The sequence below is a fragment of the Schistocerca serialis genome, chromosome 1 (genome assembly GCF_023864345.2).
Source record: "Schistocerca serialis cubense isolate TAMUIC-IGC-003099 chromosome 1, iqSchSeri2.2, whole genome shotgun sequence".
Lineage (NCBI taxonomy): Eukaryota > Metazoa > Arthropoda > Insecta > Orthoptera > Acrididae > Schistocerca > Schistocerca serialis.
In genome coordinates this window covers 784,340,356-784,367,889 of record NC_064638.1, presented here as the reverse complement: position 1 = coordinate 784,367,889, position 27,534 = coordinate 784,340,356, and the positions used below count along the sequence as shown (strand labels likewise).

The window sequence follows — 27,534 nt, the reverse complement described above, 5'->3', positions numbered from 1 at the left end:
GAACGGACGGCCATCGAGATTTAGGTGTTTCGTGGTTTCCCCAAACCGCAAATACCGGGAAGGTGGCTTATCGTTTCTTGTGTATTCGGCAACTTGCTTGTGACCCGTCTCTAATAGAAGTAAAGTTAATCCCTAATTATTTCTTTCCTCTTTCTTTCGATAAATAGAAACAACCTCTAAAAACAAATTACTATACGAATAATATGATGAATAATGAACACATCGAAAAAGTTGTATACTGTATCAATGAAACTGTTGACGAGATTTATATTTGGGTTGTTTCTAGATAACCACTACATCGAGTGTACAAGAAGGAAACAGAAGAGTGAAAGTGACCTGGAGTGCTATAGTTAAACTATATAGAAGTTTCAAAACCAAGGTTCCGACATGTCTGAAACAGAAAGATTATAATGAGGGTGTATAATTGGTTTTGCCTTACGGTACTGAGACATGAATTTTTAATGCGAAAACCATTCGAAAAGTGAGGGGTCCTCACAGATCGATAGATAGATACACTCTGGGGACTACTGCGAGAAACAAGAAAACAAAAACAGAAATCGGGAAACAGACTGGAGTGGAAGACGGAATTATGATTATAACGAAAATTAAATAGAATGTAACAAGGATCGCACGTCGATCAAGAAAATTGTTTGCTGGATTGCAAGATATAAGATCGATTCTTTAGTACTGCTCATCAGCCTGGGACCCTTATCTGGTTGGATTAATAGAAAAGACAGACACCCAACGAAGAACAGCAAATCCCGTCAGGGGTCGTTTAGTAGGCACGAGTGCGTTACGAAGATGCGAAACGGGCTCGATTGACAGACGCGACGAGGGAGATGTTGAGCATCACGGAGAGGTTTGCAGTTGAAATTCCAAACGAGTACGGTCCGGAAGTGTCGGTGAACGAATTACTTCTTGCCACATACTCTCACAAAATGATCAGAACAAGAAAATTCGAGGAATTGGGGCAATAAGGAGGTTTAAGAAAGTCATTGTTCTCACGCGGCGTTCACGAATGGAATAGGGAAGGGGGCATCGGCTAAGGGTACCAGAAGTACCCTCCGCCACAATCCAGAGTATAAATGTAGGCGTAGAAGAAAAGTATGAGATGGGAACCTAATTCAAAAGCGAGTTGGTTTGCAGAATATATGCACATCAAAAAACGTTTTACATCACCCCGTTTCCCAGAACTCCTGAAGATAGACGTTGGCTGTGAATATTGTATCACACGCAAAGTCCTTTCGACTGTTCAAAGATGTCACTAAACCCGCCCAAAGATGTAAACAACCATGCATGAGCAGCTCCTATTAGACTGAGAGGATCCAACAGCCGATCAGTTCCAGTCATTCCATTAGGAAGGAGGTATACGGCTCGTGTTGTCTGCAGTTCAACCATGCCTAGACGGTCAATACCGCAGTTCGAGCACGTCTGCGTTGTTACTTTGTGCCAGGAAAGCCTCTCAACAAGGGAAGTGTCCAGGTGTCTCGGAGTGAACCAAAGCGATATTGTTCACACATGGAGGAGATAAAAAGAGACAAGAAATGTCGATGACACGCCTCGCTCAGGCCTTCCAAGGCCTACTACTGGCGCGGCTCGGAGGAGCTCTGAAAGCAACGACACCCTGTTGAATAACGTTTTTCGAGCAGCCACAGGACGTCATGTCACGACACAAACTGTGCGCAATAGGCTGCATGATGCACAACTTCACTCCCTACGTCCATGGCGAGGTCCATCTTTGCAACCACGACACCATGCAGCACCGTACAGGTGGTCACAACAACATACCGAATGGACTGCTCAGGATTGGGATGATGTTCTCTTTACTGATGAGTATTGCGTATGCCTTCAACCAGACAATCGTAGGAGATGGATTTGGAGGCAACCCGGTCAGGCTGAACACCTTAGACACACTGTCCAGCGAATGCAGCAAGGTGGAGGTTCCCTGCTGTTTTGGGGTGGCGTTATGTGGGGCCGACGTACGCCGCAGGTGGTCATGGAAGGCGCCGTAACGGCTGCATGATACGTGGATGCCATATCGGCAGCATATGGGTGAGGCATTCGTCTTCATGGACGACAATTCGCGCCCCCAACGAGCACATCTTGTGAATGACTTCCTTCAGGATAACGACATAGCTCGACTAGAGTGGCCATCATGTTCTTCAGACATGAACCCTATCGAACATGCCTGGGATAGTTTGAAAAGGGCTGTTTATGAACGACGTGACCCACCAGTCACTCTGAGGAATCTACGCCGAATCGCCGTTGAGGAGTGCGACAATCTGGACCAACAGTGCCTTGATGAACTTGTGGATAGTACGCCACGACGAATACAGGCATGCATCAATGCAAGAGGACGTGCAACTGGGTATTAGAGGTACCGGATGTACAGCAAACTGGACCACCACCTCTGAAGGTCTCGCTGTATGGTGGTACAACATGCAATGTGTGGTTTTCATGAGCAATAAAAAGGGCGGAAATGATGTATATGTTGATCTCTATTCCAATTTTCTGTACATGTTCCGGAACTCTCGGAACCGAGGTGATGCAGAACTTCTATTGATGTGTGTCGATGTAGATGAAGAAAAGTGTGTGATGGGAACCTAATGCAAGGCACGTAGCGAACACTGGAAAACATGCAGAAGCATGATGGACGCTTGTTCCTCGAAGACCGTACTACATGGAGAAGTCTGCTTAAGGCCTTTATCTGGTAGAAGACAGCAAACAGCTTTTCTTATGTTTGAAGCTCAAGGCAACGTAAATCGTAATGCCTGAAGCGCCAAAAAACGGAAAAGCACGGTTACGGTGCATTATGGTAGCCATGTGTTCTTAAAAATGTTGTTTAAAAAGTGCCCTGTAACTTATCGCTTAGTACAGTAACATTTATCATCAAATATGATGGGTGTTTCATGTTCTTCATTCTCTTCTAGGTCTTGTCGAATGTGTGTCGTCCTCAAACTGTAACAGATAATCACGCACCTGTTGATAGAGTAAATTTTCTAGAAAACTGAAACAGTTTTCTGAAGCTCGTCTCTGAACAAAAAAAATGGCTCTGGGCACTATGGGACTTAACATCTATGGTCATCAGTACCCTAGAACTTAGAACTACTTAAACCTAACTAAACTAAGGACAACACACAACCACACAACACCCAGTCATCACGAGGCAGAGAAAATCCCTGATCCCGCCTGAAATCGAACCCGGGAACCCGGGCGCGTGAAGCGAGAACGCTACCGCACGACCACGAGCTGCGGACCAACGTGTAGTTGCCTGTAGTTTCTTGAAGAGCTTTGATCACCTGAGATCACCACATGACATCTTCACTCACGAGACTCGTCTTGATTACCATCCCTGCATTGGCCCGTAGCTGCATCTGAATATGTTATGAGTCAACATTTAAGGGAGGTTTCCTATAAACTACTGTTTACTTTTTACTTTTTTCATCTCTCATTACTTCTCCTGCATTACGTGATTATTTTTTATTGTATACACAGACTGTACTCCGAAATTAATGCTTATTAGTTTCCTGCTATTTTCAACACGTAACATTTTGTCGTCGTCCAGCGATAGGAATGTACTGGTGGCCGCTTTTCAACAGGTGCCAGCCCCCTCCAGGAGCAACTTGTTAGCTTGTGCCCGATACAGTATCAGGAGTTATCTCTGAAAAAAAAAGGAACTTAATGGGAGTCTGACGGACATGTTGACTCATAGTGTTACCTGAAGCAGCCACCGACCAAGAAATATTTATGGGCTATTGATAACCACTAAGAACGGGTTTAGCCACTGAAGAATTTGAAATAAACTTTATCGTTAAAAGTAAAGTGCTCGCTGATACTCTCCACCAATAACATAACAAATAAGAGCAAATGGTCGCTGAAGAGTTCTCGCCGTCAAAGGTGCGTAGTTCACTTTGACGTTCTTTCACGTCCTCTCCGTGTCAGACGAAGCAGAGCACATGATTCGTAATTGGCGAGGAACCTACACTTAGCGGCCACGAGTAAATGGGACACGCTATGTAACTATTCTTAAGGTTGTCGTAATTTCTGCCTGACAAACCAGTACATTTCTCTTAAACTAACTAAAAATGACGTAATTTGGGAAGCAGAACCCGAGAAAAACCGTGACAGTTTTCTTAAGCCTAAAGAAAAAGGAAGGATGCGAGGAAGTTTACTCTTTTAGTCGGGAGACTGCGAAATGCTCCAGCGGGGAGAAGTGGCTCACACAGGCAGGTCCACTGCCCAGGTTCAAAAAAAAAAAAAACAAAAAAAAAAAAACAAAAAAAAAAAAAGCTGAATAGCTGCCCTTTAGTAAGTCACGCTATATTCTATATTCGCGGGGGGACGGAGGGGGGGAGAAAGAAGTAGCCGCTGTTGCGGCTGTGGCCGTTTTCACACAAGAAGGAAGAGGAGGAGAAGAAAGTTGCGGAGTCATCACATTACTACCACAAGACTGTAGATGATGTAGCTGAAGAAAAGATTTAATGCGAAGGTACATTGGCACATTCATGTTTTTCCGGCCGACTGCATTCGGAAGTACTCAAATTCACGGTCCACAGATTTAAATGTTTTTTTGTGAACAAGTGTTGTTGTTGTTGTTGTTGTTGTGGTCTTCAGTCCTGAGACTGGTTTGATGCAGCTCTCCATGCTACTCTATCCTGTGCAAGCTTCTTCATCTCCCAGTACCTACTGCAACCTACATCCTTCTGAATCTGCTTAGTGTATTCATCTCTTGGTCTCCCCCTACGATTTTTACCCTCCACGCTGCCCTCCAATACTAAATTGGTGATCCCTTGATGGCTCAGAACATGTCCTGCCAACCGATCCCTTCTTCTGGTCAAGTTGTGCCACAGACTTCTCTTCTCCCCAATCCTATTCAATACTTCCTCATTAGTTATGTGATCTACCCATCTAATCATCAGCATTCTTCTGTAGCACCACATTTCGAAAGCTTCTATTCTCTTCTTGTCCAAACTATTTACCGTCCATGTTTCGCTTCCATACATGGCTACACTCCATACAAACACTTTCAGAAATGAATTCCTGACACTTAAATCTATACTCGATGTTAACAAATTTCTCTTCATCAGAAACGCTTTCCTTGCCATTGCCAGTCTACATTTTATATCCTCTCTACTTCCACCATCATCAGTTATTTTGCTCCCCAAATAGCAAAACTCCTTTACTACTTTAAGTGTCTCATTTCCTAATCTAATACCCTCAGCATCACCCGACTTAATTCGACTACATTCCATTATCCTCGTTTTGCTTTTGTTGATGTTCATCTTATATCCTCCCTTCAAGACACCATCCATTCCGTTCAACTGCTCTTCTAAGTCCTTTGCTGTCTCTGACAGAATTACAATGTCATCGGCGAACCTCAAAGTTTTTATTTCTTCTCCATGGATATTAATACCTACTCCGAATTTTTCTTTTGTTTCCTTTACTGCTTGCACAATGTACAGATTGAATAACGTAGGGGAGAGGCTACAACCCTGTCTTACTCCCTTCCCAACCACTGATTCCCTTTCATGTCCCTCGACTCTTATAACTGCCATCTGGTTTCTGTACAAAATGTAAATAGCCTTTCGCTCCCTGTATTTTACCCCTGCCACCTTCAGAATTTGAAAGAGAGTATTCCAGTCAACATTGTCAAAAGCTTTCTCTAAGTCTACAAATCCTAGAAACGTAGGTTTGCCTTTCCTTAATCTTTCTTCTAAGATAAGTCGTAAGGTCAGTATTGCCTCACGTGTTCCAACATTTCTACGGAATCCAAACTGATCTTCCCCGAGGTCGGCTTCTACTAGTTTTTCCATTCGTCTGTAAAGAATTCGTGTTAGTATTTTGCAGCTGTGGCTTATTAAACTGATTGTTCGGTAATTTTCACATCTGTCAACACCTGCTTTCTTTGGGATTGGAATTATTATATTCTTCTTGAAGTCTGAGAGTATTTCGCCTGTTTCATACATCTTGCTCACCAGATGGTAGAGTTTTGTCAGGACTGGCTCTCCCAAGGCCGTCAGTAGTTCCAATGGAATGTTGTCTACTCCGGGAGCCTTGTTTCGACTCAGGTCTTCCAGTGCTCTGTCAAACTCTTCACGCCGTATCATATCTCCCATTTCATCTTCATCTACATCCTTTTCCATTTCCATAATATTGTCCTCAAGTACATCGCCCTTGTATAGACCCTCTATATACTCCTTCCACCTTTCTGCCTTCCCTTCTTTGCTTAGAACTGGGTTTCCATCTGAGCTCTTGATGTTCATACAAGTGGTTCTCTTATCTCCAAAGGTCTCTTTAATTTTCCTGTAGGCAGTATCTATCTTACCCCTAGTGAGATAAGCCTCTACATCCTTGCATTTGTCCTCTAGCCATCCCTGCTTAGCCATTTTGCACTTCCTGTCGATCTCATTTTTGAGACCTTTGTATTCCTTTTTACCTGCTTCATTTACTGCATTTTTATATTTTCTCCTTTCATCAATTAAATTCAATATTTCTTCTGTTACCCAAGGATTTCTACTAGCCCTCGTCTTTTTACCTACTTGATCCTCTGCTGCCTTCACTACTTCATCCCTCAAAGCTACCCATTCTTCTTCTACTGTATTTCTTTCCCCCATTCCTGTCAATTGTTCCCTTATGCTCTTCCTGAAACTCTGTACAACCTCTGGTTCTTTCAGTTTATCCAGGTCCCATCTCCTTAAATTCCCACCTTTTTGCAGTTTCTTCAGTTTTAATCTACAGGTCATAACCAATAGATTGTGGTCAGAGTCCACATCTGCCCCTGGAAATGTCTTACAATTTAAAACCTGGTTCCTAAATCTCTGTCTTACCATTATATAATCTATCTGATACCTTTTAGTATCTCCAGGGTTCTTCCATGTATACAACCTTCTATCATGATTCTTAAACCAAGTGTTAGCTATGATTAAGTTGTGATCTGTGCAAAATTCTACCAGGCGGCTTCCTCTTTCATTTCTTCGCCCCAATCCATATTCACCTACTACGTTTCCTTCTCTCCCTTTTCCTACACTCGAATTCCAGTCACCCATGACTATTAAATTTTCGTCTCCCTTCACTATCTGAATAATTTCTTTTATTTCATCATACATTTCTTCAATTTCTTCGTCATCTGCAGAGCTAGTTGGCATATAAACTTGTACTACTGTAGTAGGTGTGGGCTTCGTATCTATCTTGGCCACAATAATGCGTTCACTATGCTGTTTGTAGTAGCTTACCCTCACTCCTATTTTTTTTATTCATTATTAAACCTACTCCTGCATTACCCCTATTTGATTTTGTATTTATAACTCTATATTCACCTGACCAAAAGTCTTGTTCCTCCTGCCACCGAACTTCACTAATTCCCACTATATCTAACTTTAACCTATCCATTTCCCTTTTTAAATTTTCTAACCTGCCTGCCCGATTAAGGGATCTGACATTCGACGCTCCGATCCGTAGAACGCCAGTTTTCTTTCTCCTGATAACGACGTCCTCTTGAGTAGTCCCCGCCCGGAGATCCGAATGGGGGACTATTTTACCTCCGGAATATTTTACCCAAGAGGACGCCATCATCATTTAATCATACAGTAAAGCTGCATGCCCTCGGGAAAAATTACGACCGTAGTTTCCCCTTGCTTTCAGCCGTTCGCAGTACCAGCACAGCAAGGCCGTTTTGGTTATTGTTACAAGGCCAGATCAGTCAATCATCCAGACTGTTGCCCTTGCAACTACTGAAAAGGCTGCTGCCCCTCTTCAGGAACCACACGTTTGTCTGGCCTCTCAACAGATACCCCTCCGTTGTGGTTGTACCTACGGTACGGCTATCTGTATCGCTGAGGCACGCAAGCCTCCCCACCAACGGCAAGGGCCATGGTTCATGGGGGGGCTGTGAACAAGTAGGCCCCAGTAACTTTGGAGATTAGCCTACTAGCACAGTCCAATGATTTCAAGGGCATCTAATGTTTAACGGTGTGACAGCATATTGCTAATTCTGCTGCTGCAACTAATTTACCCTGTTTGAATGAACTTGAAACAAAATAATTCTGCATTTTTTCAAGTGTTTGGAGAGTAACCGTTTTATTTTACTTTACGCTAGCTACATGATCCTCAATCTCTGCTCTTCCCTCATGTGCAACAGAAACAAAACACGAATTGCAGATTCGCTTGATAGTCACTTCTTCCTCGTTTAATGAAGAACCATTCTTCTGAATATTTTTCTTAGAATGAGCACTTCCTTTTTGGTATTTTGAGATCACTTGAAATAATCAAACACTTAAATAACAAATTAAATGCCACACAACTCAGATAGAGAAACAGAGAACCATGTCAGTGCAGAGCTTAAACTGAACTGAGGTATGAGACAATAACGGAAACCCAGCAACGTTACCGCTCAATAACTCTCCTTAAGGAATTCAGTCAGGAGCGAAAATAAAAACTTTGGTTATTTAGTTTAAAAGCTGTAGCTGAAATATGGATCCACGCAAAAATTTAGAGAAAAAATAAATAGTATGAGAATATTTCTCAGAAAACCGAAATCCGGGATAAACTGCTGTCCTGAAAGTGTTTTTCTGGACACCGGTTTTTTAAACCTGAAACCGGAACTCTCCCGGGAATCCGACATGGCAACCCTATTACCTTTCCATATCAGGAACTGGGGGAAATTTTTTCTTTTATATTTTTGCTAAGAGAGTACTAGCTCAGTTAAAAATGTTTCCTCACTAAGTCTACCCAATTAACATCGTACCCGTGTAGTAAACCTAAGAATTGTGTTCTGCTGCACGTCTCTTTTTTTTATATTTTTTATTCTTTCCATAACTGAGTGAGCTGGAATTTTGAGCTCTAAACCCTTTACCCAGAAAAAGTTAGAATGAACATATGAATGAAATAGTGAGGAATGTTATGACTGATGGTGAGTACTTGTCAGATATAGCCATGATCTGCCGGGATCCACCTATTTCTGCAAAAAGCACAGTTATTTTTGATTCCTTTATCCAGTCGTGTGTTCTGTAGTCCTGGACATCATCAGTAAGACTTTACTTTGTTTCCAATCTGAAGCTTAAAAATACGTTTTTAATGGTAACAACGACGTCATCGAAAATTTGGTCAAGATTTTTTTACAATTGCTACTGTGATTTCGACATTGCCATGTGATTTTGCTTATACAACATTCATTAGTTTGGCCTCGGTAGCCCGTCATATAAAATAACGTCGTTATTTAATAAGGCAGGAAATTTTAAAAATCAGATTTCATTGTGATTCTGTACCAAAATGTGAATATTAATAGAATTTATAGATTATTTATTTTGCTTTGAAAATATGTTCTTCCCGTGAAAATGTTGCAACAAAAACACTGCACTTGTCGTATTACCGATAACACTCCAAATAAATGACATTAAGTTCTTCGCAAGCTTTCTTGTACAATTTTTACTTGTGTTACATTGCACAGTGCTGTGTATTCATTACAAACAAATTTCCCCTCTGCTCTCCTCTGTTGGTACAAACTTTTTTCAGTTTGTAACCTCTGGTCTATCCTCCAGAGTTAAAAGAAATTATTAAATCGTCTCTATTTTTGTTGGTGGACAGATTCAAACGAACCGGAAACTGATGACTTAAGAGAAACTGTTTGCTAATGGCCGCGTGTAGTTAAGTGCTTAGTAAATTTGACGCGTGAACTGTTGCTTTCGAGGCATCATACTCACATGAGATCGGAACATTTACTCTTAGAACTACTGCAAGTAAGATCTCCGTATAACTACTGAGAAGAGATGACTGTTGGACAAATCGCGAATTTGTTGAATTTATCGGTGGTTGTAGCGTGTCGTCTGATCTCTTTTCTGTATTGTGTTGTCGGTCAGAATCCTAACTGAAGTCGTCGTTGCTTGAAAACATTGTATTTTTTATGAACAATTTTGTTTTGGTAAGTTAATAGGTAATGCGCCATTGTTTTTGGGTGTGATTACCGAATTCTGTACTCCATTATTGTTTATCACATATGTCATTTGTTTCTTGTCCAATATTATTTGTTTTACTGTGTTATATTGCTGTGTGTAGCTGTATTTTGTTATGGTATTTCTGCTTAATATATGAAGCATATATTAGGTGAATGATTGTTGTTTCTTAGATTTATCCTTATTGTAGTTACCGTTTACTAATATTTATTAGCACGGAACATTTCGGCAGCTTCTGCCATCATCAGGTGCATTACTTACGTGTACATTAATCTGAGGTGTCATGATGATTATTTGCTGTGTGTGCCAGTAAGTTTAGGTTGCGAAATTTAACCCTGTACAGAAAGATTCATTAATTTAGTATATACCTCAAACGAGTTGTATGTGAAAGTGATAAGTGATGGTACTGTGCTTATTACTACGTTCTGTGTTCCAGACAAATATATTTTCGGCAAAAATGGAAGTAAAGAAGTCATTGAAATGATTTAAACATACAACTCACGTAAGATTTACACCGAAGTAAACGAATATTTCTGTATAGGGTTAAATTTCGGTAGGCTGCATAGCCTCACCAGCACACCCCGCAAATAATCCTCGTCACACTTCAGATTCATGTAACTATGCTACGCTTGATGATACCAGCACGCTGCCGATGTACGTTGTACTAATAAATATTAATAAAAAGTGATTGAAACAGAAAAAATTATTTTTTAAAATTGATTATTTTTGTGCCACTATATTCTAGCTGCTAGTGGGTGCAAATGCTACTGTACCTTATGAATCCATTTTTTTACATCATTATGTCATATAGTAAAATACACACATCAATTCACAATAAGCATAAAATTTACAAGTGTACAACACCTCACACTACCACAGCTTGAACCTCGAGCCTACCTGTCTAGCAACCAACGATAGACGATTTTATAATTTGTGGGGACACAGAGTCCCTATAGAAGTTGATGAAGATACCTGACAATATTTCAAGGTGTGAAATCTTGACCGAAAGACTTTTAATAAAGTAATTTCCAAAGCATAATCATGTGACGAAATTCGCTTATTTGCTTGAATTGGGACGTCCTTGTTCTGAAGGCAAGAAATTGTACTTTATTAACTATTCGTTAATTTCTGTCAACTTTAGCGGAACATCGTCATTTCTTATTTGTTTTTCTTTTTCAATAACTGCCACCACCGCCAGCAAAACTGGGCTGTTAATATTCTGACAAGCCGATCAGCAGCTGAATAAGCGTGTGCGTGATCTATCCGGCATTCATGTCTTGGAGTTCTGCTGTCATCTCACCGTTCCTGACGTGCGTTTAGTTGAATTCGGTTTGCGATAAACATAATCTAGAAAATAACGTGTTATGCTGTTGATTTCAGTTTATACATTATAGGAATTTTCAAACAAATTAGAGTAATACAAATAGTTGTAAATGTTTTCAAGACGTTTGGTGGTAACAGGTCGAAGCAAGAATTTGCTGCCATAAATCTAACTTCAGTAAGACCAAAAGCATTATACCATTTTAATAACTAATCTATTAGCTTCAGTAAAGCATGCATCGAAGAATGAAGTTTCAAGGTAACAGTATTTTTCTTATAATCGTTGAGGTGTGTGGAAAAATCCTGTTGAGAAATGCATGTATTGTGTTTTTTCCTTAGTTTTTTGTTTACACTTGCTTCTGAAATGTCTTTGCCCCTGTTGGAACGAAAACCGAAGCTGATATTATCCGATACGTAAATAATCATTCAGTGTAAGTCACAACCATGTGAAAAAACAGTGATTATTTCCCAGAAGTACATATTTTTATTGAAAGATTAGGCTGAAACATAGCGTGATGTGCTTTTAAAGAACAACACAGAGAAGAAAAATGCACGTAGCTGTCTTCTCAGTTGTTGCTGCTCTTAATCATTGCAATAATTTTCTTCGTCAGGATGTAATCTTCTTTGTGCAAGTTTTCCACTACGCTGAAGTGGTCCATATCTGCGACTTCGAGGTACTCCACGTGATCGCAGATGCCACGAAGAATCTGAAATATTGAGTGATGTTCAAAGTAAAACTACACAATTTTGAGTTTATTTAGATGGCATAAACAGTTTCTAAAATCTTCTACTGTGTGATGTATAATCGTGTGCATTTGAAAGACAAAAAATGAAATGCCCTACTCAGCTCCTCTGGATTTCCCTTTGTATGCAGCCAGAGCCTCCTGATATTTTAAACTGTTCTTCTCAAAGTAATTTCTTCACGTTTAAGGAACCAAACAAAATATTGTGCTTCAAAGTCTGAAGAAAGTGGGAATGAGCTCCTATTTAAAAGCAATGTTCTAGTGATAAATATCTTTACACTGCAATGGTGGACTTAATCGTCATGCGAAGGTGCATGCTTAGCGGACAACGGAACTAATGTGCAAGCTACAGTCGTACTGACGTGCTGGTGATGTCACGTTTAAAAAGTAAGATAAGAAATCTGTCGTTCCTATGATCTGCTCTCATTGCACTCATAGCGATGGAAGCGCCATTCTAGATTACGGCGTTATCGGTGGCTGTTTTTCCTGAACTATAGTTACACATCCATGCTCCAACAACTTTATTTGCGTTCGTCTAAGTTTTCACAGCGTATAACACAATCAAAGCTTCTTTTGTTAAGACGGACGCATATTGCCAACTGTTGTTCCGAGTAATAAGTTATTCTGAAATAATTCCTCGTCCAAGATGGTACAGTGGTTGAGGAATGTGTCTTTTATGTGCCCATTCCTTCATCCCACTTTAGTTTGTTCCGTAAATCGCTTCTGATCACAGCTGATCCTCATCCATATATAGCTGACCCACTGCTCTGTCTGCGAGGACTTCGACGGGATATAAGCGCTAATTTACATTTCTTCTTGACTGTTGTCTGCACTGCACTGCACTGCGCTTCTGCCATAGTGTGGGGCAAAGGGCAGCAAGGTATGCGCTATAGAGACATGAACAGAGACACAATGTTCCGACCCGCCGCCAAGAAAAGAGATATGTTACACCTTGTTAAAGACGACATATCTCTTCGATTGTGCATAGTGTATCTTGCAAACGCAGCAACTTCTATGCAGGTCAAACAATTAGCACAATTGCGGAGCGTTATACTGAGAACAAGGGACATATTGAACAAAGGGACCTTGGGAAGTCGGGCTTAGCTGCGAACTGCCTGGAAAACGGACATAAAATACAATTTGAAAAAAAAAAAAAAATGAGTCTTGGCTCCTGTGATATCATATTGGGACTTCGTTATACAGGAGGCTGCTGAGATTAGAATAAACAGCCATAACTTTAATAGAGAGCACGAGTAACAGTAGGGAGTGGGGGCAGGCTTACTATATCGAAAGAAAGCACTCACTGCTGTGAGCTGCGCAACTCTTACACGCGTGCGTCACTTCGTCCCTCTCTGATTGGTTCCAGACGCTGCGGTCTTGCCCATATAAGCTAAAAACCGTGCTAGCCACCACATCCGGCCAATCCTCTGCTATGCAAATGTTGCATGGTCCCCCCCCCCCCCCCCAAATAAAAGTTCTGTAAGTCCCTCCAAATCCCCGAATGCCATGCACTCTGCCTTGCTTTCCGCATCCATTTACCTTCCTCCACATGGATTGTCTATCTCCTCACCCACATCGAACACCTCCGTGTTCTGTAATAAATGGAGTTTCGTTCCCTCTGAGAACCCATCAACATCGAGAAGGAAAGGGACTTCAAAACGAGCACGATAAGCATTTGATTTCAGCCTCATCATTTTCGTCACGTTTGCACATCTTAGTTATGTTTGCATTACCGCCTTTTTCGTCTTTCACTCATCAACCCGAAGAGTACTGGATTCGCTCATACTTCTTCCCTTCCTGAAACAAGTTTCTTATGCTCTCATATTTTCTAATTTCGTCCATGAACTCCTATTACGACCGACCTACCTATCTTTTTCACTGCGTCATCCGCTGAATTAGGTTAATGAATCAAAATGGCCGGCGTAGCAGGTAGCGAACCATATTGTTCCTACTAGCGAAGATTGAGTAGGCTGCATGGTTCTACTGCTTGTCTCAGTACTTCTGCGTTTGAGACTGATGATACCTTCAACATTCTCTTCCACCTACCCATCTCAAGAGCCTGCAGTTTTGTTTCTTTTCTGCCTTTCTCGGTGTCCAAGTATCTGATCTATACATGTACAGACTCCACATGTAGTTCTTGAATACTTGCTTTCTAATGTGCTTTTTGGAGCTGTACGATTTTGCGTACTACACCACTCATTCACGGAAATGTACATTGATTTTTTAAAAATCGAACTATACTATAGTAATGACTGCAAAAGCAGGCATAGTGATTCAGGAGCAAGACAAAACGATAATGCGAATATGTAATCATAATTAGAGCTGAACTGAAACTATTTTGTTTCATTCAATGTCAGTGCTATGATACACTATCAGACCTTCCAGAAAAAAAAAACTTGTTTTGATTATAAGCAAAAAATAATCAAGCAAATTGAAAGCTGTCTACAGAAATGTTAAGGAAACGACAACTTAAATGTAATCTAGATGCAAGGAAAAAATGTAATTTGCAATATTTGCTTCATTTTTGTAGCTCTGCACATTAGGTTGCTATTCTTCGTATTTCTCAAAAGCACCAAGGTATGAGTTAAACTGCAGCGTTCTTCTGCTGTGGCGTCACTCCAACAGTGGTCACGTCATCGGTAGCAGTTCGTTGTTGGTCCTCAGGAACGATCAATAATAACATTTGAGAAAGTGAAGTTGATGCTAATATCTCTGTAATTAATATAGCTACGCAAGAGACTATACATCGTTTACCGAGGACTTCTTCACATTCATTTGCTGAAAACAAAATTAAAATACTTTAAAATGTTCCAGAAACATTTGAGGTGAACAGCTTAGCTGAACTACTCTTCATAATTCACTGACGGAAAAAAATCACAACACCAAAAATAATTAATTACTTTGTATAGGTAACATATTTAACATCTCAATATCACGAGTAAGCGCATATAAGATATTGAAAAGTGAAATGCTGGTACATCAGCAATGGGTGTAACCGCCAGAATGTTGAATGCAAGCGCGTAAACGTGCATGCGTTGCGTTGTACAGGTGCCGGATGTCAGTTTGTGGGATGTAGTTCCATGCCTGATGCATTTGTTCAGTCAATACATGGACAGTTAACGCTGTTAGTGGATGATGCTGTAGTTGTCGTCCGATGATCTCTCATACGTGCTCGATTGGACCCAGATTTGTTGATCGCGCGGGCCACTCTGTAGAGCTTACTGGATTACAACACGGTATGTGGGTGAGCGTTATTCTGCTGATAACACCCCCTGGAATGCTGTACGAGAATGGCAGCACAACAGGTCAAATCCCCAGGCTGACGTACAAATTTGCAGTCAGGATGCACGGGTTAACTTCGAGAATGCTCCTTATGTCATAGGAAACCGCACCCAGAATATAGCTTCATGTGTAGGTCCAATGTGTCTAGCACGCAGACAGGTTGATTGCAAGCCTTCAACCAACATCCATCTAACGAACACGCAGCTGAGGCAGAACCAGCTTTCATCTGAAACAGACCTTCACCCTGTCCTCCACTGAATTCTCGCTTGACACCACTGAAGTCGCAGATGGCGGTGGTTGGGGGTCAGTGGAATGCACGCTACTGGTCGTCTGGTTAGGAACTGTCCTTGATTTATAACAGTCTGTTACGTCAGAGTGACGTCAACTGCTGCTCAGATTGCTGCTGCAGATGCAATGCGATACGCCAGAGCCATACGCCGAACATGATGGCTTTCTCTCTCGGTAGTGCCACGTGGCCGTCCGTCTTCTTGCGACCTTCTATTCTCGTGATCATCGCTGGCAGAAATCATGTGCTGTGGCTAAACTCCTGTCAAGTCTCTCAGCAATATCGCAGAAGGAACGTCCAGCTTCTCGTAGCCCTATTACACGACCTCATTCAAACTCAGTGATGTATTGATAAAGGCGTCTTTCAGAATGAGATTTCAGTCTCCAGGGGAGTGTGTGCTGATATGAAACTTCCTGGCAGATTAAAACTGTGTGCCGGGTCAAGACTCGAACTCGGAACTTTTGCCTTTCACGGACAAGTGCTCTACCATCTGAACTACCCAAGCACGACTCACGCCGCGTCCTCACAGCTTTACTTCTGCCAGTACCTCGTCTCCTACCTTCCAAACTTTACAGAAGCTCTCCTGCGAACCTTGCAGAACTTGGATGGTAGGAGACGAGGTACTCGTAGAAGTAAAGCTGTGAGAACGGGGCGTGAGTCGTGCTTGGGTAGCTCAGATAGTAGAGCGCTTTCCCGCGGAAGGCAAAGGTCCCGACTTCGAGTCTCGGCCCGGCACACAGTTTTAATCTTCCAGGAAGTCTTTGTCGCCTTAAAGGCATTCTCGACTAACCAACTCACCACGTCCAACATCAATGGTAACTAGTGGTCACGGCCTTACAGCGTGTGTTTAAAGCAAACATCATAGTGACGTTAGTAGCGCCACTCTTATGCGACTGGCGCGAAATTTGAATAGAAGTCATCTTTGAGATGTAGAAATACGCCTACCAACTGTCATGAATGTCGAACAACTTCTACCTGGCGTTGCGACTTTTTTCCCGTCAGTGTAGCATGGCAGCACGTTCAAATGCTCTGAAAAGTTTTCTTGGCTATATATTTACCTTCGAGTATTCTCGAGATTGCTCGTGGAACGCAGGAGAGTCGTGCTGCCCAATAGCGACCAGAATTCTCATATTCTTGATAGAGTCCTTGGAGTCGGGAGAGAGCTGGAAGGCCGCTAGCGCGGGGCTCACCGAATCGGCCGTCTCCCTGCGAACCGTCAGAGCAGACACAGTGGAGGATGCGCCGCGGCTGAGCCACAGGGGAAGGAATGCGGGTGGGGTGGACAGACCGTACCTGGTGAGGCGCAGCGCGTGGTTGACGTAGGTGGGGACGAGCGGCGCCAGGCGGTAGACGCCCGAGACGAGGACCAGGCCGCGCAGCAGGCGGCGGGTGGCGGCGCCCAGCCGGTCCAGCCACGGCGACAGCAGCCACGCCGACAGGTGCGCCCCCGCAGAGTGCCCGCACACCCACACGCCCCTGCCGGCACACACGGGCCGTCCGGCTCACGACACAGAGCTCAGCTGAAATTCTTACGAGCTACTCTCCTAGGAGTTCAGACGAGTCTACGGAAAAAAAAACACCATAGGGAGCGGACTCTCGACCACCACAAATCCAACGCTAATTTTCGTCTGTTTTGGAAGATAAGGAATGCTGATAGCTGGTACATACTCTGTAGTAGTTTCAGGCCAGCTGGTTGTTATTGATGTAGAGTGCCTGATAGGCACTTGACGAGTATAAATTTAAGAAACCGTAGAAACACACATCGTGTGCTGTGCCTACAACTGTGTTATGATACGAGACTTCCACTGCACCCACAATATCGGCATTGAAGACTGGTCAGGACACACTGAGCCGACGAAGAGCGTAACGCCATTGGCGCCAATATCAAATCGTCATTAGCAATTGCTGGGGACACTGCTCGATCGCCTTTTAACTGGAATCTCGTCGTACTGGTAACAAATGTTGAAAATGAAACTTTTCAGTCCTATGGAATTTATGAATGTACGACTGTACTATTTCCATGGGCGATCAAGAACTGTGGAAGAAATGGCCTCCACAACGAAGTAAGTCCATACAGCAATTTTTACAGGGGGGATCAGTGACTTCGCTGATTTTTACGTCGCAAAATAAGTAGTGTATTGCAAATTCCTGCCCATATCTGTGTGAGCGCTAAATTTATTATTGCCACTAGATCACTGTCTGGTAAATTCCTCCACGCAAACGTGGAGCTTTCGATAAGCTCCCTTTCAAGTTAGTCCATTTTGTTTTTGTCCATAGAGACATTAGATTTTTAAATATCTACTCCTACTACAGTGGAGGAATGAAGATGGTGGACAACACCCAAGATCCTACAGCATTTGAACATACTACTACGCACACTCATTGGGGACTCTCGGCAACGTAGAATTTCCTCAAGCTAAAGTCTAAAAGCTCGATCTTCACTACTCCCGTTGGAAAGTGAATTAGTGTGGTCAAAATTTTGCGGCTATTAAGGCTCACAGCCGAGCTGCTTCGGAAAGCTTCTCTAATTCGTAGCCAGACAGCAACAAAACGTACAGTCGTCAAATTCAGAATCACAGCCTGAATAAAGCCAAAGCCGCTGTCCTGTGCAACTACAGTATGCAATGAAATAAGAATGCCACTTTTTCGAAACCACAGTATTTCCACCCATTACTACGCAAAAGTTGAAAATTTGGTTTGAAGATGTATACAGCCTTCCTCAGTAAAGGTGCAAGAGCATGGTGCTCTGCGACGTCACCCTCGGGCACGACGACGCCGCAAACAGCGGCATGTACATGAGCAAAGAAAGGACCAGTTCCTGTGACGTGTAAGGTGGGTTAATGATGTGGCATTGGCGCAAAATTTGACTACAGTTCCACTAAACGCTACCGTGGACCTGTCACAACATGGAAAGGTCGACATACCTGCCCTTACCCATATCTCACCCCTCTTCTTGACGCCTCTGCTGCATGGGCCGGTACCAAAATACCCAGCATTTAAATCACGCAATTTTCTTATGGGAGCCGAGAAAAATATTCCTGACACACTGCTGCTCGTAATCGACACCAAAATTCTCAGGATGTATCACTTTAATTTTTTAATATAATCGTATGGCTAGGGCCCGCCGTCGGGCAGACCGTTCCCCGGACGTCGGGCTTTCAAATTGACTCCACTTCGTCGACCTGCAGTCGATGAGGATGGTAATATGATGATGAGGACAGTACAACACTCAGTCCCAGGGTGGAGAAAATTCCCCGACCCAGACGGGAATCTAACCCAGGCCCAGATGATTGACAATTAGTCACGCTGACCATTCAGCTACCAGGGGCGGACAGAATGTATCATAAAGAGCGTGAAGGAAACCACTCCTTCCCTTGGTAAGTTTATTTTCGGAAACGACAGTTAGCGGTGCATTGCGCAACAGAGGGTCATTCTTGACAGACTTAGAAATACTGATACTCTAGACAATTCAACACTTCTCTGAGGACATCAAGGAGCTGCAATCTGATTGAACATCATCTGATCCCTTTGGAATACAGTATGTCCGCAGGTTCTGGCTTGGTATACAGAATGGAACCATTAGTGACCGTTACAAACTGTTAGACGAAATCTGACCGTGATGCGAAGCAGAAAAATGTGTGTTGTCTACCCTTTTTCATCCTTCCTTTTCCGCACACTGCAGTGGAGTGTGCATTGGAGGGGGGAGTGGAAGAGGGGACAAGGGGGGGGAGGGTGTGGCATTGTCACAAGTGTTAATAACATGGCGAAGGTCCCTGTAAGGCCCCCAGTTCGGCAGCACCCTCGGTGCAACTCCGCCGCCGCAATAGGAAACCCTTTCAATACCCCTCAGATTCTGCATGCGCCCGACGGAACCTGGTGCTGAGAGGGTTGCCTGTCCTATTGGCGTGTAGGGATCGGTGTATGAGTGTTTCAGTACAGAGATATTTTTAAAGTGTCCCACAGAACTGTGCAGGTGGTTGCCAAACAGGGGGTCTTAGAAGGACCTGTTGCCGTTTTATTCACGGATGTATCAATGTCGTGCTTCCCTTATGAACTTGCTACAGGTCGACGCGAAAGGGAGGGGTGAATACGAATAAACTCCCTTTTCTGCTTCGGCCATGTGCATATTTCGTCGAATGTTTTGAACCATCCCTAATGGTCCCACTATGTGTACCTGAGCAAAAATTGCAGTCATGCTGCACTACAAAGGGATTGGATGACATTCAATGGGATTGTAGCGTTGTCCTTAGAGAGGGGTCGAATCGTATGGGGTGTCAGTAAAATGTCGGAATTTGTCAAGAAAGTTGTCCTGTTCTGCATCGCACTGCAAATTGTCGCTTTCCACCGCGAAATGTGTGAAAATGAACTTACCAAGGGAAGAGGTGGCTTCATCCATTCCCTTTATTACACAACGTGACGTTTTTTACTGTCGATTCTGAGCAGCGGTGTGTCCGAAATGTTTTCCTAGGTCTCCCATAAGAAAACTACGTGATTCGAACGCTGGACGTCGTGATTCTGATCCCTGTCGTAGAGGCGTCAAGAGAAAAGGTGAGGTAAGAGTAATAACGGGTATGACGCCCTTCCCATGGTGTGACACGTCCATGGTAGCGTTTGGCAGACCTGTAGTGAAATTTCGTAGGAATGTGACGTCCTTAACTCGCCTTACACCTCACATGAACTTCTGAGACCTGACTTTTTTCTTCTTTCCTTTCTTTTTTCATGTGTCGACATCTTGCTGTGTGACGAGTCGCCGAGCCCGAAGCTGAAGTCAGAGAGCGCCACGCTTTTGCACCATTTCAGAGGAATGTTGTAGGCACGGCCGAGCCAAATTTCGAACTTCTCTATCACAATGGAAGAAAATGACGGCGTTTCAAAGAAGTGGCACTTTAATTTTGTTACACATGTACGTACGACAAGCTTCCATGGTGACTTATGGTAGCTCAGAGGCAGACATTCTTCACATACAACGCAGAGCTCTGTTTATGGCTTGGGAGTATGAGTAAATTATTTTTTTTTTTTGTACAGTATTTCCCAACTTTATGTCGTAACTCGTTGTATCCCATGGATTTAATCACATGAGAATAAAGTTTCAGATTGATGAGTTAAAAAGATGGCCTCCATATTCATATTAACATAATAAAAATATGTACGTCACATATACTACTGAAATATGCTTACCGCCAATGTACTAAAATAATCTACCTTAAAATATAAAGCGGACAGCTACTAATCTTTTGAGACAGAGTAAATTGTGTCTAGTTATTGTTACATTTAGTTCTTGTAGATGACACATTTTCAAATTCTCGCCGCGTCAACAATGTCCAAATGACAAGTTTCGAATCTTGGCCCCTTTTGGATAAATTTCTGCGTACGACCCTGCTCTTATGTATTTTCTTCTTAAATGGTTAAGTAATAAGATAGGAGTCCTCATAAAAGCATAACACAAATGACAACTCCTCACATACGTTGATGCAGTCAGAGGCAAGAACTATCCACGGGCTACTGAAAATGATCATCAGTTGAAACTGGCTTAGGTACTGACGATTTTACGCGAGTATCAGACAGCAAAAAAAAAGTTATTAAAAGCCGGCCATTGTGGCCGAGTGGTTCTAGGCGCTTCAGTCTGGAACCGCGCGACCGCTATGGTCGCAGGTTCGAATCCTGTCTCGGGCATGGATGTGTGTGATGTCCTTAGGTTAGTTAGGCTTAAGTAGTTCCAAGTTCTAGGGGACTGATGACCTCAGATGTTAAGTCCCATAGTGCTCAGAGCAATTTGATTTTTTTTTTGAAAGTTATTAAAAGAAATCTGTTCGCTGCTGTTCCCCGCAAATAACGTAGATAAATCATCTTCTTCTTTATGATTGAGTAACCTTAATGCTTCTTCTCACGTTGGACTTGCCTAGCTGCTTCATACTCTCCATATACGTTAATAATTACATCATATAAAAGACAAATATTGTCACCCCGAAAATTTACATACCTCGAACCACGTTTCTGGGCGAAATTCAGCACGAATTCGACAGCAGCCTGTATTTGTTCCACGATGTCCAATACATTCACTGCAAAAGAAAATTCAAAGAAAAGCAAAATAAAAACAGACTATAAGTTAAATTGTAAAAGAATGCACACTTAATCGTAATCATGAAACATGTCTAAAAGTGAGGATAAAATCATTGGAAGCACCTACTTTATGAATATGATGTTGTTGCCACAACATTTAATTTGAAAAGGGAGACTTAAGCCGGGTGTTGCCTCAAAAATATATTGCTTCAGTTAATTCATGCTGTACTTCTGTAGCCTTTTGAAATTGTCAAATGTGGAGTATTGGATGGTGAATGCCAGTTTCCATCATCAGAATCTATTCCTCAAAAAGTTTTGCATATAATATTATACCATAATCACAGGAGCTGGGTGGTCTAATAAAGGTATAAGGAGGAAACTTTCAGTAACGGAACAAACATTTCAATAGATCGATGAATTAAGCAACCAAAAAACTGTTCGGTAAAGCAATGGAGTACAGCAGTGCACGTTACTTATGACTGAAATCAATAGAAAATGCAAGGAAGCTAAAACGAAATGGCTTTAGAAAGAATGCGAAGAAATCGAAAAGGGAATGGTCGTCTTAAGGACAGAATCAGCAAATAGAAAAAGTCAATTTAGCTTGCGGAGAAGTCGGAAGCAAAGGAAACAGTTCAACTGTTAAACGTAGAGGAGAAGCGTATAAGTGAGATGAATCCACTGATAAGCCAAAACATTATGACCACTACCCACCGCCACTCTGGATGCCGCCTGGTGGCGTCACGGGCCATGGAGGGGTAACAAAAGTATGTACGCGGAGCAGACACGAACGGGGGATCACCCTAGCGAAGATATGGACTGCAGATGGGGGAATCCATTAGGGTAAGCTACTTTGACAAAGGGCAGATCGTTATTAAGCACAGCCCGTGAACGAGTATCTCGAAAACGGCGAAGCTGGTCGAATGTTCACGTGTTACTGTCTTGAGTATCTATGCAAAGTGGTAGAAGGACAGTGAAACTACCACTACGCACTAAATGGTTGAACGTCCACGACTCTTTACAGAACGTGGGGTTGGGAGGCTTCTCTGCTCTGTAAAGTAGGATAAATAGTGATCTGTGACATTTTTGCCGAAAGAGCACAATGGTGGTGCAAGCGCAAGTGTTTCGGAACACACCGTTCATCGTACATTGTTGAGCACGAAGCTCCACAGTAGACCACACCTACATTTTCACATGTTGACCCAACTACGACTGTAGTAGGTACGGGACCATCGAGATTCGACCGTCGATTAATGGAAATGTGTCGGTTCTTTGGCTGAATCACATTTTTGCTACGTTAGATCGATGGTCGTCTCCACAAACTCCGATATCGAGGTGAACGGTGGCTCGAAGCGTGCAGCGCGGCACAGACACAGGTTGATGGGAGCAGCGTTATGTTATGTGAGACATTCTCCTGCGCTTACATGGGACCTGTGACAGTAACCGAAGACACGCTGACAGCTGCAAACCACATGCATCCCTTCATCTTTGATATCTTTCCAAACGTCAAGTTTCAGAAGTATACAGGGTGTTACAAAAAGGTACGGCCAAACTTTCAGGAAACATTCCTCACACACAAAGAAAGAAAATATGTTATGTGGACATGTGTCCGGAAACGCTTACTTTACATGTTACAGCTCATTTTATTACTTCTCTTCAAATCACATTAATCATGGAATGGAAACACACAGCAACAGAACGTACCAGCGTGACTTCAAACACTTTGTTACAGGAAATGTTCAAAATGTCCTCCGTTAGCGAGGATACATGCATCCACCCTCCGTCGCATGGAATCCCTGATGCGCTGATGCAACCCTGGAGAATGGCGTATTGTATCACAGCCATCCACAATACGAGCACGAAGAGTTTCTACATTTGGTACCGGGTTTGCGTAGACAAGAGCTTTAAAATGCCCCCATAAATGAAAGTCAAGAGGGTTGAGGTCAGGAGAGCGTGGAGGCCATGGAATTGGTCCGCCTCTACCAATCCATCGGTCACCGAATCTGTTGTTGAGAAGCGTACGAACACTTCGACTGAAATGTGCAGGAGCTCCATCGTGCATGAACCACATGTTGTGCCGTACTTGTAGCGGCACATGTTCTAGCAACACAGGTAGAGTATTCCGTATGAAATCATGATAACGTGCCCCACTGAGCGCAGGTGGAAGAACATGGGGCCCAATCAAGACATCACCAACAATGCCTGCCCATACGTTCACAGAAAATCTGTGTTGATGACGTTATTGCACAATTGCGTGCGGATTCTCGTCAGCCCACACATGTTGACTGCGAAAATTTACAATTTGATCACGTTCGAATGAAGCCTCATCCGTAAAGAGAAGATCTGCACTGAAATGAGGATTGACACATTGTTGGATGAACCATTCACAGAAGTGTACCCGTGGAAGCCAATCAGCTGCTGATAGTGCCTGCACACGCTGTATATTGTACGGAAACAACCGGTTCTCCCGTAGCACTCTCCATACAGTGATGTGGTCAACGTGACCTTGTACAGCAGCAACTTCTCTGACGCTGACATTAGGGTTATGGTCAACTGCACGAAGAATTGCCTCGTCCATTGCAGGTGTCCTCGTCGTTCTAGGTCTTCCCCAGTCGCGAGTCATAGGCTGGAATGTTCCGTGCTCCCTAAGACGCAGGTCAATTGCTTCGAACGTCTTCCTGTCGGGACACCTTCGTTCTGGAAATCTGTCTCGATACAAACGTACCGCGCCACGGCTGTTTCCCCGTGCTAAGCCATACATCAAATGGGCATCTGCCAACTCCGCATTTGTAAACATTGCACTGACTGCAAAACCACGTTCGTGATGAACACTAACCTGTTGATACTACGTACTGATGTGCTTGATGCTAGTACTGTAGAGCAATGAGTCGCATGTCAACACAAGCACCGTAGTCAACATTACCTTCCTTCAATTGGGCCAACTGGCGGTGAATCGAGGAAGTACAGTACAAATTGACGAAACTAAATGAGCTCTAACATGGAAATTAAGCGTTTCCGGACACATATCCACATAACATATTTTCTTTATTTGTGTGTGAGGAATGTTTCCTGAAAGTTTGGCCGTACCTTTTTGTAACACCCTGTAATTGTCCGCGTCTCGGAGGCAGAACAGTGCTAAAGCGGTCTGAGGAGCATTCTACTGAATTCATGTTTATTTCTCGGCGCCCAGATTCGCCTAATGTGAATCGTACGGAGCCCATATTGATCGCTGTCGGGCGCTATCACCGCGTACGCAATTCGGCGACCTGTTATGTACGCGAATTACGTGACCTCTCCGTGGACATCTGAATGCCAGATATCTCCACAACTATATTAACAAACTGTCGAATCCTTGATACGCTGAACCAGTGATGTATTTCGTTCCAAAGACGGACAAACAAGCTTTTAAGCAGGTGGTCATAATGTTTCGGCTCATCAGTGTACATTGAAGGCCCCTACCTGTGAGACGAACTCTCTGCTGGCGCGATAGAAGAAAAGTGTGTGTCGATCTGGTAGAGACAGGGGACCACGTATTAGAATCCTAGTTCGAAGGATTTCGAAAGATTTGCGATTAAACAAGGCAGAAAGTATAAGTAACATTTGTAAATAATTTATAAAATAAGTGGGTGAGGGAGGGGGCGTTAGCCGAGGGGGGGGGGGGGGGGGGGGAGCGCAATGTTAATCAAACAGTTATTCAAGCTAGTGCGTGTAATCTTTGTGAAACTAGGTACTTGCCATCAAACTTTCGGAGGAACACCATCCACACAATCCCGAAGACAGCATGGACAAACAAACGAGAACTATCGCACAATGAACTTGCAGCTCAGGAATGTAACTTGCTAACGAGGGTAACAGAAGAACGGAAAAGAAAACTGAGTATCTCTCAGATGACGATCAGTTGCTCTAGAAAAATTAAAGACACAAGGTGTTAATATTTGGTTCAAGAATCATGAAAGAATGTTACGTACGTGTAAGAGACCTTGGTACACTGGAATGTTTCATATTGATTATATGATGGTAAGACATAGGCCCAGATGTGGACTCTGATGACCACAATTTGTTGTTATTGTCTTTTTTTATGAAAGCTCCGGCACTTGAGTGTATAGATTGTTTGTTCTACTGTACAATCATGATTTCGGTCTTTGACCATTTTCAAGTACCACAATGTTGGAAATGATCAGACTTCTATAAACACAGTTGAAATATAGTAAACTTGGTATATTTCGACGATGACTTCGTTTATAGAAGTCTGATCATGCTCAGCAGTGTGATACTTCACATGGCCAAAGGCCGGAATCATGATTGTACAGTAGAATAAATGATCTAGACGGTCAAATGGCGGAAGTATTACATGACTGGGGCTCCAAACCATGATAAAATTGTTGATTACTAATTACAGATTAGTACTGAAGAAATTAAAAATTGATAGGAAATTAAGGAGGTGGTATTTGGATAAACTGAAGAAAACAGAATTTGTTAAGAATTTCAGAGGGAGCATGAGGCTACGTTGGACTGAAACTGGGGAAAGGAATACGGTAAAAGGCGAATAGATAGCTTTGAGAGATGAATTACGGAAGACAGCAGTGGACCACATAAGTAAAAAGACAAGGCTTAGTAGACATCCCTGGGTAACACAGAAGATATTGAATTTAACTGACGAAAAGAGAAAGTCCAAAAATGCAACAAATGAAACAGGCGAAAGGGAATACAGACGTCTATAAACTGAAACTGGCAGAGAGTGCAAAACGGCTAACCAGGAATAGCTTGTGAGGGGTGGGGTGGGGGGGGGGGGGGGAAGGCCTTAGAAGCATGCATAACTAGAGGAAAGATAGATGCCGCCTTTAGGTAAGTTAAAGATATCCTTGAAGAAATGAGACGTAGCTATATGAAGCCTGTAGCCATCTGAGCAAGGAAAGGAAAGCTGAAACGTGGGAGGAAGATATAGAGGGTCCCAATACGAGGAACCAAACCAAGCACAATATGATAAAAAGAAAAGAAGAAATGGGGGAAAATCTGAACATTGTGCAAGCCGTACAGGGAATGAAGGAGAAATTGGGAAAGAGAACTAAAGTTCACAGGGGAGAAATAAAAATTTTGAGGTTTATCGATGAAATTGTAATTTTGTCAGTGACGGCAGATGCCTTGGAACATCAGTTGAATGGATCAGGCAGTATCGTGAAAAGAGGTCGTAAAGTGAACGTCAACAACAGTAAAATTAGAGCAAGGAGTCTACTGGAATTAAATCAGGCGATTCTGAAGAAATTAGATTAGGGAATTAGACACGAAAACTTCTAGATGACTTTTTCAACTTGGGCAGCAAAATATGATGTCCGAAGTAGAGAGAATATAAAATGAAGACTGACAACAGCGAGAAAATGATGAATCTGCTATCTAACATCAGTTTAAGTATCATTAAGCATTTTATGAAGGTATTTGTCTGTGGTGTAGCCTCGTACGAAAGTGAAATCTCGATAAGCAGTTCAGACAAGAAGAGAATAGAGTCTTCTGAAATGTGGTGCTGTAGAAGAATGCTGAAGATTACATGGGTATATCGAATAACAAATGAGAAGCTACTGAATCGAACTGGAGAAAAAGTAAATTTGTGGCATAACTTGACTAAAACATGGAATAGGTTGATAGCGCACATATCCTGAGGCATCATGGAATTGTAAATTTGGTAATGCGAGGAAGTATGGGGATAAAACTATAGGGGGAGACGAAGACTTTAGTGCAGTAAACACGTTCAAATGGGTGCTGGTTGCTGTAATTACGGAGAAATTAAGAGGCTTGCACAGGATACAACAGCACGGATAGCTGCATCAAACCAGTCTACGGACTGTAGGAGACAACAAAAACAACAGCAACAACCCATCTAACAATTAAGGTAAAATGGTATACA

The 27,534-nt window shown here is 42.7% G+C and overlaps 2 protein-coding genes across 3 annotated transcripts in view; one reads left to right on the top strand and one right to left on the bottom strand.

Annotated features, from left to right (window-relative positions):
- LOC126483633 (waprin-Thr1) overlaps positions 1–27,534 on the top strand; it is a 185,716-nt gene that overhangs the window by 34,252 nt on the left and 123,930 nt on the right. The gene's annotated exons all lie outside the window — the stretch shown is intronic.
- The window catches only part of LOC126483623 (kynurenine formamidase), a 46,951-nt gene continuing 31,135 nt past the window's right edge, over positions 11,719–27,534 (bottom strand). The window contains exons 4-7 of one of the 2 annotated variants that reach the window (XM_050106678.1): positions 21,559–21,637; positions 16,872–17,054; positions 16,637–16,784; positions 11,719–11,974 (exon numbers count right to left, since the gene is read on the bottom strand). In XM_050106678.1, the coding sequence (XP_049962635.1) occupies positions 11,834–11,974; positions 16,637–16,784; positions 16,872–17,054; positions 21,559–21,637 (551 nt within the window). In that variant the 3' untranslated portion in view covers positions 11,719–11,833. The remainder of the gene's footprint in view (positions 11,975–16,636; positions 16,785–16,871; positions 17,055–21,558; positions 21,638–27,534) is intronic. The other variant, XM_050106670.1, reaches the window with a different exon arrangement.